This window comes from Dendrobates tinctorius, unplaced genomic scaffold (genome assembly GCF_039654945.1).
Source record: "Dendrobates tinctorius isolate UK_male_01 unplaced genomic scaffold, ASM3965494v1 ptg000388l, whole genome shotgun sequence".
Taxonomy (NCBI): domain Eukaryota; kingdom Metazoa; phylum Chordata; class Amphibia; order Anura; family Dendrobatidae; genus Dendrobates; species Dendrobates tinctorius.
This window is the reverse complement of record NW_027362054.1, coordinates 4,796,237-4,811,972: the sequence shown is the minus strand read 5'-3', so window position 1 is coordinate 4,811,972 and position 15,736 is coordinate 4,796,237. Positions and strand designations below refer to the sequence as shown.

The following is a 15,736-nucleotide window of genomic DNA, read 5'->3' as shown; positions in this document are numbered from 1 at the left end:
ATTACCATAGGGGCTAATTAAGGGATATTATTACTGCAGTGATGTCTTTATTTTATTTTTTGAGTGTACTGTTTTAAATGGGGGGATGGTCCTGTTACTGTGTAGAGTGACACTATGTCACCTTTTTTTCTTCATGTGATGTAATGTAGAAGTTGGGAAAAAAATAAGTAATGTGTCCTGCAAGCGGAGCTCTAGATAACTGTGTTATTTCCTGCAGAGACGAGTCCCAGCTGGAAGACGTGTTGGCGGTCTGTGCTGGATGAAAGATGAAAAGCAAAGATGAAGGACTTCACCTAGATACATCACTGGTGAGTTAGTGTGTTACCTATACCCTGACACTATATACTGTATACTATATACAGAGGTCCTGTGTATAATGTCACCAGTGATCACTGTATTACCTGTACATTATATACAGAGCTCCTGTGTATAATGTCATTGATCACTGCATTACCTGTACACAGACACTGCATACTAAGTACAGATCTCCTGTGTATAATGGCACTTATGGTGATGGTATTGTGTTTTTTTTATTACTGATCAGCATTGTAGTATTCAGTCACTACGTGGTCTTAATATGTGGTCTGGACATGGTGTTGTGATATTTGTCCCTTGTATGTGCTATTATTTGGTCACTTTGTGGTGGTAATATGTGGTCTGGTCATGGTGCGGTGGTATTTGTTCCTTGTATGTGATATTATTCGGTCACTTGGTAGTAATATGTGGTCTGGTCATGGTGTGGCGGTATTTGTTCCTTGTATGTAGTATTATAGGTCACTATGTGGTGGTAATATGTGGTCTGGTCATGGTGCGATGGTATTTGTCCCTTGTATGTGATATTATTGGTCATTTTAAAAATTGAAAAATAAATAAAAATATACTGTACCTAAATTGTATTGCATATTTTAACAAATATTTAATAGATTACCGTAGAGTAGGGCTCGGCCAAAAGAGTCTACAGTGTTGTGATAGTGGCTTAAAAAATCTTTTGGCCAAAACAAGAGCTGCTGGCTATATTTGTGATCCAGTGATGGGAGCTGTTAATATGTGATTGGTGAGAAGTGGAGCTTTTCCAAGAGAGCGGTGGGACTGTGGACAGTTTGAGGAGTGGAGGCGGGGCTGGGGTGGAGCCTGGGCGGAGTCTAAAGGGGGCCCTGAAAATTTTGTCAGTATGGGGCCCGGAAATTCCTAGTGGCAGCCCTGCCCGATAGTGCAATTAAGTACATTACTGCGGCGCTCCGGCGGGTGCTGTGGCCAGTGCTGTCTTGGGGGCCCGCCGGCCCGGTGCGTGTAGTGTAGGGGATCCAGGGCCCCGGGGGAAAAAATGTACACTATGATTTCGCAGCCTACGCTGCATTTCGGTGCCTGCTGTGCGGAGCGAAGCACATATTGGGCCCGCCTCCCTGCCTGCAGCCAGTGTATTGCTTCAGACTAGTTCAGTCCTGCCCCTTCCCTGAGCCCTCACTGTCTATTAGCTCTCTGCAGAGCTGCCTGCTGCATGGACCTCTGGGAAATGTAGTTCCTGGAGGTCGGTTTGTGCGGAGGAAGGCAGGCAGCCCTCACTGTCTTAGCTTAGTTAATGCCAGCCACTCAGCCAGCCTGATGATTTCTTGCCTCGCCCTCAGAATTCTAATTCTGTTACTTAATGTGACTCTAGTATGCATTATCGGTAAGAGGGTGCGTCTTGAAGGGGGTGCGTCTTGAAGGGGGGTGTCTTGAAGGGGGTGTGTCTTTGAGGGTGTGTGTCTTTGAGGGGGCCCCATTTAAAAGTTTGCTATGGGGCCCAATCAGTTCTAGTTACGCCCCTGCTGTATTCTCATGCAATTTGCACACTTGTGGTCAGATACCATCTAGATTCTCATACACCTCCGTCAATAAAGCACTGAGAGAAGCAGAGGACATTGTAGTCGGCACGTGACCCCAAGAGTGCCAACTGCGTACATATGGTCACGTGACTGCCCACTTACATGGAGAATTCAGAGGAAATGTTACAGTATTCTTATTGAACACTCTCACTATTCGACAGTCTGCAGGCAACACAGGGTGAATGCAGACTTTTTTCTCAGTCCAGAAAACCCTTTTTAATTTTAGCACTATTTTACTATATTTTAAATAATATGCTTAGAAATACTCTAAGGCCAGGGTCAGATTTGCGAGAAACTTGGAATACATGCAGCTGAACGCTCTGATCCGAGTGCTGGCGGCAGTGCGGGGTATTGACGTGCGAGACTCACCTGAGTTTCTTGCAAGTCTGACCCCGGCCTAAGATAGAAAGTTCAGCTCTGGTTATTTTATTCTAAAAAATGGGACATAACAGTTGACATAGATATATATTATATGTACAATACATATGTGTATGTAGGGAAGTGGACTGACCTATGGACCTGTCTACAGCTGAAAGATGAATGCAAGATGTGCAGTAAAAGTACTTGACGTGACCTGGTGTATATGTATGTGGGGAGACAGCTAGAGACAGTGAAAGATGGTAAAGTACTGGGCTTTGACCACTAGGGGAAGACCAAGAACAGCAGGAAAGGGAGACGGTGCAGTACTAAAGTTTGGCCACAAGATGGAGACCGAGAGCAGTGAGAAAAGGGCATAACAGCAGCTTAAGGCTAGGAAACCGCAAAGTCATGGTGGGCGGAGTTACAGGGGCTCTAGAGGGGAATTCCCGGAGAGGGGAATAAATAGGCAGAGAGAGTTCCAGAAGCCAGCCAGTCCAGGAGGAGGAGTTCAGCAGAGAAGGCGAATGAAGGAGGAAGAGACAGAGAAGAAGAACTCCAGGAGGGACTAGAAGGAGAAACAGTCAGGGCCACAGAACGGAGGAAGCCCGGGGGTATCAGACGGATGGACTCGGACAGGTGAAGCGCTGTGGTGGTAGGCCTAAGGCAGCCACAGTGAAAGAACTGTGAGGGACATCTATTCAGAAAGGAGAAAAAGGTGAAAGGTACCCGGGCCTGTGTATACGGAAGCTGTTGTGCTGCTGTGGTCGTCGGGAGGACGGCCAATAAAGAGGACCTGTTGAACGTCCATCGGTTTCTGTCTCCAGTGTGTTGGCAGCGAAAAAAGGGACCACCCCCCAGTCGGCACATGTACCTACATGTATATTATCTCTAATGCTACATTGTAAAGGGAATCTATCAGTGGGATCAACCCTTCTAAGCGGTCTATATGGGCATGTAGGTCATTGAAAGTTAAATATAATAATACCTTCATATCTGCGACCTGATGTCTTATTCCTGAGAAATCCACATTTTTCCTATTATGTAAGTGAGCTGTTAAGATCTATGGTCCGGAAATAGATCTTGCTGAGAATCTACATTTAAGAGTTAATTTAAAGGAATGGCGGCATCACCTGTGTGACACATGTAGATCAGGAGAGCAGACTGTCAATTATTATTATGTCTCACACTGGTAACACCCCCCCACTCACTTAGATTAACCCTTGAATGCAGATTCTCAGGGAGATCAGTGTCCGGTTCACAGATCTTAACAGCTCATCTACATATTAGGAAAAATGTGGATTTCTCTGGAAAAACACATCAAATCGCAGATGTCAAGGTATCAGTTTATTCAACTTACTATGACTTCCATGCCCCTACAGATGGCTTAGGAGGGACGATCCTAGTACTGACAGATTCCCTTTAATCCTCTCATAACACTGACTATCATGTACCAATGTACCATTCTTCACCTGCTTTCCTCTCCTTCTAGGAGTTTTCTGTAAGTTGCAATCTCAATATCTAATGCCATCTTGACATTGAGGAGATCTTGGTATTCTCTCAAATGACGTGCCATTTCCTCTTTCATATGTTGCACTTCTTGCTCTAGACGTGCAATTGAATCCTGGTAATTTGCTGCTTCTAACCCAAATTGTTCTTCCATATCCTTCATCTGACGGAGCAGAGCTTCATTCTATAGAGGAGAATAAAACATCATGCATCCATATTAACTTGTAGGCACTGAAGAGTCAGATATAAGGGAATACTGAGGGTTGTATATATAAACATACACACAACACAGGGTTAATAAAAATAAATGACTCACAATCCCTTTAAGTCCATCAATCTCACAGGTCAAGCTGTGGATCTGTCTCCGGGATTCATTCATTTCCTGCTTGGCCTGACGCAATGCCTCATTATGGCGGCTTGCAGCATCTGACAGGTCAGCAAACTATATGGAAAGTAACAGAACAACTTTTTTAGGTATTCCCTATTGATAATGTGATTCTCTACTATACATATTACAGCATAATGAGATAATAATAAATGAGATCATTTAAAATTAAACCAAAATATTGTCAATGACTGATGAAACCACATAGCTTATATGCACAAATACAAATATAGAGTTACTGAATTAACTGTTTTATTCTTTAATAGTCTTCCATTCACTATTTTACTTGTGATTTACAAAATATTTATACCCCCATACCAAGACGGATATTTGGTTATTATCCACATTTTCCATTTACCTTGGATTTATACCACTCTTCAGACTCTTGCAGATTCTTCGCAGCAATGTTCTCGTACTGGCTGCGAATATCCCGAAGTGCAGAGGTTAAGTCAGGCTGCTTGGTTGCTTCGATTTCCATGTGAATTGGTTGAACCTGTACAGAGACTTGCACATCTCGGAGTTCCTGTGTTGGGGTGAAATTACAAACTTGAATATATATAATGGTATATATATTTTATACCACCCGGCACTTCACCCAGTGCATCAGCAATCTGTAACATTTTGTAATAAATTTATAACTATTTTTGTTCCTAAGTAAAAATCAGTTCCAATCAGAATGTTATTTGCACGATACTCACTAAAATAAAATTCCAAGAGGTGCAGAGTCTATACACATATTTTACAGCGTAACCGTAGTTTTAATTTTTAGTTAATAAATCAATAGTTCAAGTGAAAATAAGACACTGTGTAATATATCTTATCAGAGAAATCTGTTTCTCCATCAGGACTGATCATTCATTCTCAATTCTTGGGTAAAATCTGTATTCAGTGAAGACAGATTGTTACATTATGGGCTCATATTCACTTGCGAGAGACTCGCACGAAAACCAGGCCCTGCCGCCGGCACTCGGACCGGAGCTTGCAGCTACATGTATTTTCTATGCAGCAGCACGCTCCTGTCCGAGTGCCTGCGGCAGTGCCGGGTATTCATGCGAGAGACTCGTACGAGAATCCTGCGAGTCTCTTGCTAGTGAGTATGAGCCCTATAGGAGTTGACAGGTTCTACTGATAAGTTTCTGTTTAACGAGGAGGAGTTAGAGGCCGAGATTCTCACTCATCCCATCTGTTTCCTGTAGAACCTTATCAGTGGCAACTTCCATCTTCTATCTTCACTGAATACAGATTTTACCCCAGAATTGAGAATTTTGAAAATGAAAGATCAATCCTGGCGTAGAAAGAAGCCGATTTTTCTGATAAGATATATTAAAAAGTTGCTTATATTCTTGTGTACTATTGACTTATGAAATCAAAATTAAAATGGTGGTTACTCTTTAAGGTCCAATTACACTGCAAGATTATCATGAACATCCGATTCTAAGGCTATGTGCCCACAATCAGGAAATAGTAGCGTTTTGGACGCATCGTATTTTTGCTGAGTCCAAAACGCTGCATTCTAATCACGCAGTTAAAGCCGCATGTGTTCAGTGAACCGTGTGGATTTACCACATCTAATGACGTGGTGCTGCTGCTCGTGAACCCGCACCGCGGGTGAGTTTACGCAGCATTAACTAGAACCACAGTCTATAAATTCCATCCACTGTGCTTCTATAATTTATAACGCAGCCTTTTGAACGTAGCACAAATGCCTGACCGTGGGCACGCACCATAAGAAGTCTGAACAAGTTGCCGATATTTTGGTTTGAGCATCCTCCTGGCCGGTGGCCGTATAAAAATATGCACCGTAAACACACTTTTAGGACTATTTAGAAATTTACAGTCACCTAGAACAGTGACTAGTTTGTAGAGGTTTCCTTTGGGATCTGCTTCAAAGGCGTGCCATGCACTTTCTCCTCCCAATAAGCATTTTCCAAAATTTCTTCAAGAAAAAAAAAGCTCAAGATACAGCAAACTGGATTTCCAACAGAAATTAATTGGAAAAATATTCCAAGACTTTTTGAGGAGGGTTTTGGAAAGGATCTGCTCCAAAAAGACAAATCAAAAAACTCTGCATGAAGATAGCCAAAGGATATGTGCACATGGCATCCTGAAACAAAGCTGAACGAGAACCCATGAGATGAACATATTGAACAGCAATGTCAAAGTAACATTGTTGTGCACATGTTCTGTCTTATATCACTTCTTATAACCGCTTCATGGTTCATAAACCCCAAAGCGGTTAAAAGCATGGACATGCTCATTCTTCGGGCAGTTTCCGCTGGGAGCACGCCTGTTCTCTATGGCCATGGACACACTAGCGCCTGTCATCCGATACGAGAGCATTGGATGCGATGTGTTAATGATCCTCGGCTTGTGCTCTGCTGCGAGCAGGAGCCGAGTGTCATGCGTCTGTGCTTCGAGCCTCTCGCACAGAGTGAATTGGAGTACAGCTGTGGAGGAGGCAGGGAAACTAATTTCTCCATCTCCTCCATTGCCGGGGTCGGCATATATTGTACTGCACTCGGATGATATCCGAGTGATGTGCGTTTTGTCACTCGCACCCATAGACTTATATGGGTGCGAGTGAGCCGAGACTCAGCTGAGTCTCGGTGCCAATCGCAGCATGCTGCAATTTTACATACTCGCTGTATACGCCCCAGAAATAAACCGTGATGTGAGCTGCCCCATAGATTAACACGGGTCCGAGTGCTTTGCAATGTTTTATCGCATAACACTCATCCGTATTCTACGGTAGTGTGACCCTGGCCTATATTTAACAGTATAGCGTTAAAGCCGCCAGTGGCAGAGTCAGTGCATGAACCAGGGCAAGACCACTCGCAAAGCTTCCACAGGAAAATGACTGTCCGGCGTTCTCCTGAAGTGACTTTGCCTAGAAAAACGTGGCAGCTATGCGTCTACATACTGTCATGCACACATACACACAGGGTATGTGTCATGAAGTGACTAGCTCTGCGTGACACGACCCGACGATCGGTCGGTCACAAAACCAGCAAAGACAAACAAGGGGACACAATTACAACAGTGGGCCCTACAATAGGGACCAGGGAAATGGACACCTCCTGCACTCTCCTAAGGAAGTGCCCTGAACTCTCCTGACGTTCCCTATACAGGTTCTTTCAACCTGTCGCCGACCAGGATACCTTGGTCCATCACTTGCCCTGCACCTATCCCTTACTAGGAAAATGGCAAGTGCGGACACTGGTCCCACTGCTGTACTAATAAAACACCAAGGAAAAATAACAGCACTTAGCTTCCTCTGCTGTCATGCACCGGACAGCAGAGTTAGGCACCTGAACACCGCTTTCAGCTGTATGGCCACTGCACCAGATAAGCTGCTAACACCACTGCTCCAGATAACTCCTCTCTTTAGAACGGTTGGTTTCCAAAGGACCTGTACTACCAACAGTCAGCTGGTGTACCAGGTGACCTTATATAGGAAGGAGGGAGTGGTCACCACCAGCAATAACATTCACAAAACATGTAGTAACACCAGCGGCCACCGGGGGCAAAAACTGACATTGGCCACTGGCCTGAAAGGAAAAAAGTTTATATATGAGAAGCCCACACTGACACAGATCCAAAAATGGATTGTGACAGTATGTGAAGATTGAGTTTTTTAAAGGAGATTTTGCAGAAGAAACTGAGTGGAAACTCTCCAAATCCTCCTCAAAAGTAATCAAAGATTTTGAATATCTACTCAAGTTTCTGCTCCAAAAACTCAGCAAAAAAAACTCCTTGTGCACAAACTCTCAGATGTTTGTTCTTCTGCTACTCAGTTTAAAAATCCCCTGGAAGGATCCATTCTTCCTTACTTGACTGTAGTGAGGAGGAGTTTGAGTTGAGCAGTGTTAACTATGCATTTATATAACGCTTATGGCCACAATTCATCAAGACCGGTGTTGTTCTCGCAGCTCTTGATGAAGGGGCATGTTAGAGTCAGAGGCACCTGATCCATTAAGAGGCACACACCTTTTAATGAATCGGGCACATCTCAAAAGTGGATTGGAGAAAGATAGGAGAAAAATTTGTGACATAAGGAATACTACAGTTTGTCATGAATTAGACAAGAAGATTTTGTCCCACCCTGTCCCACCCCAGCTCTGCCCATTTAAAAGAGCTAACCAAACCTGGCATGAAAAAGTCAAAAGTCACACATTTTTTGCACAACCTCGCATTACATAAAAAATTTGTGACTTTTCAAAGAGTTTTATGACCTGACATAAACACTTTGATAAATCAGGGCCCATGGTTTGTTTTTTTTAATTAATAAGTACAGAACAGGAGTCTGCACCGGGCAAGACCGCAATATTATGGAAGGTTTTTTGAGACAATCCTGTGGCAAAAATAATATCTTCTGCTACGGGTGTTACAGACTTACTTCTTCATGAAGTTTCCTTAGAAATTCTATTTCATCCATCAGAGATTCAATCTTCCTTTCAAGATCCAAGCGAGAGAGGGTTGCATCATCTACATCCTGCCAGATAAGGAAATTAGTTATATACGATTACTTACTATATTAACATGTATGAACACTCATTGACATAGTTTTCTTTAAACAAGCTTGAAAATAAGTTATTATTATTTTATTATTATTATTATTATTATTATTATGCATTTATATAGCGCCATTTATTCCATGACGCTTTACATGTGAAAAGGGGAAATATAGACAAGTATAATAAACAAGTGTAAGACAAGGGACACACAAGTACATAAGGAGAGGGGACCCTGCCCGCGAGGGCACACAGTCTACAAAAAGATTTAACTTTAAGGTTACGTTCACACGTAGCGGAACTCTCGCAGAAGTTACTGCGAGAATTCCGGAATTCCATTCCGCGGGAAAATCGCATTTTAAATTCCCGCGATTTTCCAGCGGAAAAACTAGCGATTTGCAAGCGTAATTAGCTTGCAGAATGCTAGCGCATTCCAAGCGATCTGGAGCATCGCTTGGAAAACTAATTGACAGGTTGATCAAACTCGTCAAACATAGTGTTTGACAAGTGTGACCAACTTTTTACTACTGATGCTGCCTATGCGAATGACTGCGAGACGTCGCGCTCCCGCGAGATCTCAACGTCATCGCGGTCATTCTCGCAAAGGATTACTGGGACCGGGAGCGTGGAGAGAGGCGGGAAGGCTGCGCGGGACGCCGGAAGGTGAGAATAACGATATTTTTTATTATTATTTTTTACATTTTATCTTTTACTACTGATGCTGCATAGGCAGCATCACTAGTAAAAAGTTGGTCACACTTGTCAAACACTATGTTTGACAAGTGGGACCAACCTGTCAATCAGTTCTCCAAGCGATGCTCCAGATCGCTTGGAAAACGCTAGCATTCTGCAAGCTAATTACGCTTGCAAATCGCTAGTTTTTCGGCGGGAAAATCACAGGAATTTAAAATGCGATTTTCCCGCAGAATGGAATTCCGGACTTCTCGCGGTAACTTCCGCTAGAGTTCCGCTACGTGTGAACGTAGCCTAAGGGGTGCTCCATTCCACAGAGAACCTGGCGATGATGTTAATATTAAGCATTGGTCCTGCTATGTGAGGATCTGTAAATAATAGGGGTGGTCATAATCAGGAGGTTTCATAATATATTGCACAGAAAAGATTCATTGGCCCAGGACTACACAGTAAACACGAAACTAAAGGTATCAGGGTACTTTACAGTTAAATCAAAAATGCAAGTGGTAGGTGTACAAAGACAAATGTGCCATAATCCTTGCAATTAATGAGAAAAAATGTAAATGCCATGCTCCACATTTATTATCAATAAAAAAAAAACAAAAAGACTTACCAGCACCACCTAGCTAGCATAATGAAGCAAGTGTGGACAGATGCAAGCTGCTATGACTGCATAATATACAGACAAAAGAATACAGCAGCCACTGTATGCACTAAGATGTATGCAAACATTCAATATATGAAATCTAAACTGCAATACTGCTATACAAAATATAAGTATGAAAAGAAGGTAGTTATTGCACAAATTAGCCAATTCTTATGTGTCCAGTAGCCGCGACAAGGCAACTATTCACTGATGGGACCCTTGTAAATATCTCTGTAATGGAGTGATGAAGTGCAAAACAGAAAAGAGTGGAAAAATCAGGAACTCAGAAATTTTTATAGGGTGCTTAAAAGGGTTGTCCAGCCTTAGGGTACATGTCTGTTGTCACTTTATGTGACTGCAGACTTGTGAATCCTCACAGCAAGTGCACTCGTCTCTGTAAGAATTCACCAGTGCCGGGAGCGGGCGGTTATGTGAACGCAGGTATGCAAATTGCATACTTCAGGCCACATTCTAACTAGACGTATCTGGCCTCACTCAATTCACTTGTATTGAAGGAGGCCACGCACTTCTAATCGGAACATAAATTTATCTATACAAATCACATACTTACGGTTGCGCACCCACTGCTCCCAGCGCCGGTACCTGAGAATCCTGACAGCACACAGTGCGTGTGCGGTAAGCATTCGTAAGTCTCCAGTCACATAGAGTGACTGCAATCTTGTACCCTAATGCCAAATAACACAAATTAACACAATTTTATTGAGCAAGTGACAGGTTCTCTTTAAAAGGCATCTGTCAGTAGGATCAACCCTCCTAAGCCAGCTATATGGGCATGTAGGTCAAAGGAAGCTGAATAAAATGATACAATGATATCTATGATCAAATGTCTTATTTCAGAGAAATCAACATTTTTCTTAATATGCAAATGAACTGTTAAGATCTATTGGCCGGACATAGATCTTCCAGGGGAATCTGCCTCCAGAGCTTATTTTAAATGAAACAAGCATTTCCAGTGTTAGACATGTAATGACTGACAGTCTGCTCTGCTGATCTACATTTCTATCACTAGTAACTCCCCCTTTGGGACCAGGGTGGACGCAGGCACCTAGTCTCCCGTTGATAAAACACTTCTTGTTTTAAAACAGCACACAGCTTGCTAAGTAACAAATCGCTAAAATCAGTGTCTCAGCACTTACCTGCTGTAGCAGTGGTGGGGGCTGATGGATTGCCCCCTAACATTCCAGCGGTTAAATGCATGTGATGTTCATGTATATGATATAGGGGATGATACCCACTGGGGCTGCAGTTAGCTGACACAGGGTTAATTGTAGTGGTCGCCCCAGTTTGAGAGGGGGAACTGAGAATTGGTGCATGTCCAGGAAGTGACAGGGTCAGTCAGTGTGTAGAGAGCAATGTTTGAAGTAGCAGGCCTATGAGGCTGCTAGGGACAGCATGGGCCTAATACTCGGGACAGTGGATTGCAGAAACTACCCTTTTGTGTCATTCCGTCTAAATGGTCTAAAAGGACGTCGGGGACCAGAGGCGCACTCAGCCTGTAAAGCTACAGGGAAAAATGGACTGAGACGTTGGGTCCCAGGGCCGTGGGGTACTCGGGGGGTACTCGGTACCGGGCCGGTGTCGGCGGAATGTGTCACAGCAGCGGTGACCCGGTCCGTGGCCCTGGGCGCCCAAGTTTTAGTGGAGATTGGAAATGATGGAATGTAAATGAATAGTTCGTGACGCCACCTGTGGTGTTCGGCAAGTGAGATGTTGAGCCGATGCTGCGTGCAGATTCTCTTGGCTGGTGGTGTGTTGCAGCCAAGATGGTGAAGCTCCCCACAGGTGGAGCTGTAGCCCCAGGTCACTGTAGATGTAAGGGGAGAGGAGAGGCACAAGCGGTGTAGAAGCTGGTACCCAGATGTAGCGGTGCTGGGTGCGTTGGCGCAAGACTGAATGGAGGACACCAGGGCTTGTAGTTCCAAAGCTTTACTCACAGTCTGTAGTACACACAGGTGCCTGCCTCTGTGCTGTGTCCTCTGGGTCAGGGACTCAATCAACCTCCAGGCCAGATGGAATTCTCCCTTCCAACACTCCGCCAACATGTGCTTTTCTGAACGTCTCCTCTTATAGCGCCTTTAAGTGTGAAGTACTCCTAGTACTGAGTTACACAGGAGTGCCTCCTGACAGATGTTCCCAAGAACTCTACTTGTACGGCAGACAGCTGTAGCCTGCTTCGGGGACTCCTTACTCCTGAGTCCCGGCTCACTATCAATGTTGCTGTTGTGCCCCCAAGTCTTAGATGGGAGTAGTGCATTTACAGCTCACTACTCCAACGGTGTCTGCTGTAGAACCATTAGTGTCCATACAACCTCGGGGACCGGGCCCCGGCCTTGCGCTTAGAACTTCTAGGCAGGGTTCTTCCTCTAACCCACGTCCTCTGTTCCCTTTTACTCCTACGTTCCATACTAGTCTTTCCTTCTTATGGAAGATCAGGTTTCTGTTCAATGTCTTTCTCCTTCATTCCTTTCCCGTGCCAGCAGACCCAGGTCACTGAGGTCTGCTGCAGCACCTCCTTCCTCCATCCCTCTCTCAGGGATCTTCTCTCCTCACTCTCCACTGCTGACTGACTGACTGACTCTGAAATTCTAAACCTTCCCGCTCTTTTATGTCTTCTAACTCCACCCGCCTCCCAGCACGTTTCGTGTTCCAAGCAGGGAGCCACCAAAGGTGCTCTGCTACACTCCAAGCAGGGAGCCGCAATGTGGCTTTGCTGAACTACCGTGTTGTGTGGGATGCAGGTGTTGGAGAGTGGTCAGGAGCCTCCAACTCAGGAGGAGGTGCAGTATCTCTGTGGCGACTGAGCCTCAGGGGAGCCACAACTACATGGGGCGGAAGGTATTGCAATCCAAATATACTACTAGTGGTGGAGAAGACTCCCTAGGGCTAGGAAAGCAAGTGAGAGAGACATTATGCCGATATAGAGAATCAAGGCTGAAGTTGTATCCGTTACTTGTGGGGAAGATGACAACCCATTGGGCCTTATCCTCTATATCTGGCTGTAAGTACTATCAATACTGCTATTCACCAAGTAAATGTTTGGTTGGTTTTATGAACTTTGTGTCTCCTGGATTATTTACTGCCCTGGTTCCAGAAAAGGGATTCTTGGACTCAGAAGAAGAAAATTCCTGCAGCCCTAATGTTAGTGTGATGTCCCTCACACTAAGGCTAGTTTCACACTTGCGTTTTTTTGCGCAGTTTTTTTAGCGCAAAAAAACGCATGCATTTTTCCCCCTATACTTTAACATGGGTGCGCATAGGTGCGCATACACATGCGTTTGTACGCATTTGTATGCGCATGCGTTTTTTGTAGTGTGCGCTCGGGCGCACAAAATGCATCCTGTTGCATTTTTTGTGCGTCCGACTTGCCCCAAAAAAATGCATGCGCAGGCAATGCGCTTTTTTTTACAGCAAAACACCCATTATAGTCTATGGGTGCGCATACGTGCGCATTGTAATGCACACGTATGCGCAATAAAACGCATGCGTTATTTTTTTAAAAACGCAACAAAACCCGCAAAAAAACGCACACAAACGCATGATGCGCTTTTTTCATGCGTTTGTGTGCTCAAAAAACACACAGCAAAAAAACACAAGTGTGAAAGTAGCCTTAGCAACACAGCGGGACTGGGACACAAGGTGTCTGTAAGATGCCAAAGCGAGTGGGGACTGAAGTTCGCCCATGACTACCTCGCTTGGGCATTTTACACTGCGCTCAGATTCCTTTCAAAAACGTGATGACCAATTCCCTTTAATTATGAACTGTATTATGGGACTTCAGAAAAAATGCACATTACTTAAACTAGAAGAGACCTTACTGACACTGAGCAAAGAGCACAGTTACAAGACTTAAGGATTACAGGGGTATTTTTGGTTTTGCATTTTCATTTTTCCCTCCCCTTCTTTCCAGAGCCATAACTTTTTATTTTTCCGTCTATATGGCCATGTGAGGGCTTATTTTTTGCGGGACGAGTTGTACTTTTAAATGACACCATTAGTTTTACCATGTCGTGTACTCGAAAACGGGAAAAAAAATCCAAGTGTGGTGAAATTGCCAAAAAAGTGCAATCCCACACTTGTTTTTTGCTTGGCTTTTTTGCTAGGTTCACTAGATGCTAAATCTGACCGGCCATTATGATTCTCCAGGTCATTACGCGTTCATAGACACCAAACATGTCTATGTCCTCTTTTATCTAAGTGGTGAAAAAAAATTCCAAAGTTTGCTAAAAAAAAAAAAAGCGTAGCGTCTCCATTTTTCATGATCTGGGGTCGGGTGAGGGCTTATTTTTTCTGTGCTGGGCTGACATTTTTAATGATACCACATTTGTGCAGATACGTTCTTTTGATCATCCGTTATTGCATTTTAATGCAATGTCTTGGTGACCAAAAAAACGTAATTCTGGCGTTTTGAATTTTTTTCTCGCTACGCCGTTTAGCGATCGGGTTAATGTTTTTTTTATTGATAGATCGGGCGATTCTGAACGCGGTGATACCTAATATGTGTATGTAGGATTTTTTTTTTACTGTTTTATTTTGATTGGGGCGAAAGGGGGGTGATTTGAACTTTTAGGTTTTTTTAATTTTTTTATTTTTAAACATTTTTTTTACTTTTGGCATGCTTCAATAGCCTCCATAGGAGGCTAGAAGCATGCACAACCCGATCGGCTCTGCTACATATGGGCGATGAGCAGATCGCCCATATGTAGCAGATTTACTGCTGTGCTTTCAGCGCCGACCACTGGGTGGCGCTGAAAGCCATATGCCTGGAACAGCCATAGAGGTCTCATAGAGACCTCTGGTTGTCCAGGCAACATGACGCTGACCCCCGATCACGTGACGGGGGTCGGCGATGACGTAATTTCCGGCCTGGAGGCCGGAAATGCTATTTAAATGCCCGCTGTCAGCTTTGACAGCGGGATTTAACTAGTTAATAGGCGCAGGCGGATGGGGATTCCGCTCGCGCCTATTGCGGGCACATGTCAGCTGTTTATAACAGCTGACATGTCCCGGCTTTGATGACATGTCATTTGATTTTCCCCAACCCCGGTCCTGGTATGCATGGCCCCATCCTTATAATTGGCCCCCACCCCCATCCTGGTATGCATGGCCCTATCAGAAAATATTAAAAAAACAAACCATTACACTTACCTACCAGGCGCTCCCTCGCAGCGTCCTGCTCCGGTGCCAGCAACCGCTTTATGTTTGTAAGCAGCGCATGGCAGGGACGTCACGCGCTATTCACAAGCAAAGCACAGCTGCCGGAATACTCGCCGGGAATGTACACACATAGAGCAGTGAGTATTTATTGCTCTTCAGTAGCGCACAGTGTTAGCCACTGGCTTCCTGCTGCTGCCGGCGGTAAAGTGTGCCGCTACTTAAGAGAAATGAAAACTCACTGCTCTATGCATGCACAGTCCTGGCGAGTATTCCAGCAGCTTTGCTTGGCTTGTGAGCAGAGCATGATGTCCCTGCCATGTGCTGCTTACAATCATAAAACAGTTGCTGGCACCTGAGCAGGTCTCTGTGAGGGAGCGCCTGGTAGGTGTTTTTAATGTTTTCTGATGGGGCTATACATACCAAAATGGGGGAGGGGGCCAATTATAAGGATGGGGCCATGTATACCAGGACCGGGATGGGGGCCAATCATACCAGAATAGGGATGGGGCCATGCATACTAGGACGAGATGGAGGCCCTGCATACCAGGATAAGGATGGGACCATGCATATTCGGACCAGATGGGGGCCCTGCATG

The 15,736-nt window shown here is 44.4% G+C and overlaps 1 protein-coding gene across 2 annotated transcripts in view; it reads right to left on the bottom strand.

The window, feature by feature from the left end:
* Window positions 1-15,736, bottom strand: part of PRPH (peripherin) — a 67,661-nt gene that overhangs the window by 38,271 nt on the left and 13,654 nt on the right. For both annotated transcript variants that reach the window (XM_073563487.1, XM_073563488.1), the window contains exons 3-6: window positions 8,513-8,608; window positions 4,475-4,639; window positions 4,048-4,173; window positions 3,695-3,915 (exon numbers count right to left, since the gene is read on the bottom strand). In XM_073563487.1, the coding sequence (XP_073419588.1) occupies window positions 3,695-3,915; window positions 4,048-4,173; window positions 4,475-4,639; window positions 8,513-8,608 (608 nt within the window). The remainder of the gene's footprint in view (window positions 1-3,694; window positions 3,916-4,047; window positions 4,174-4,474; window positions 4,640-8,512; window positions 8,609-15,736) is intronic.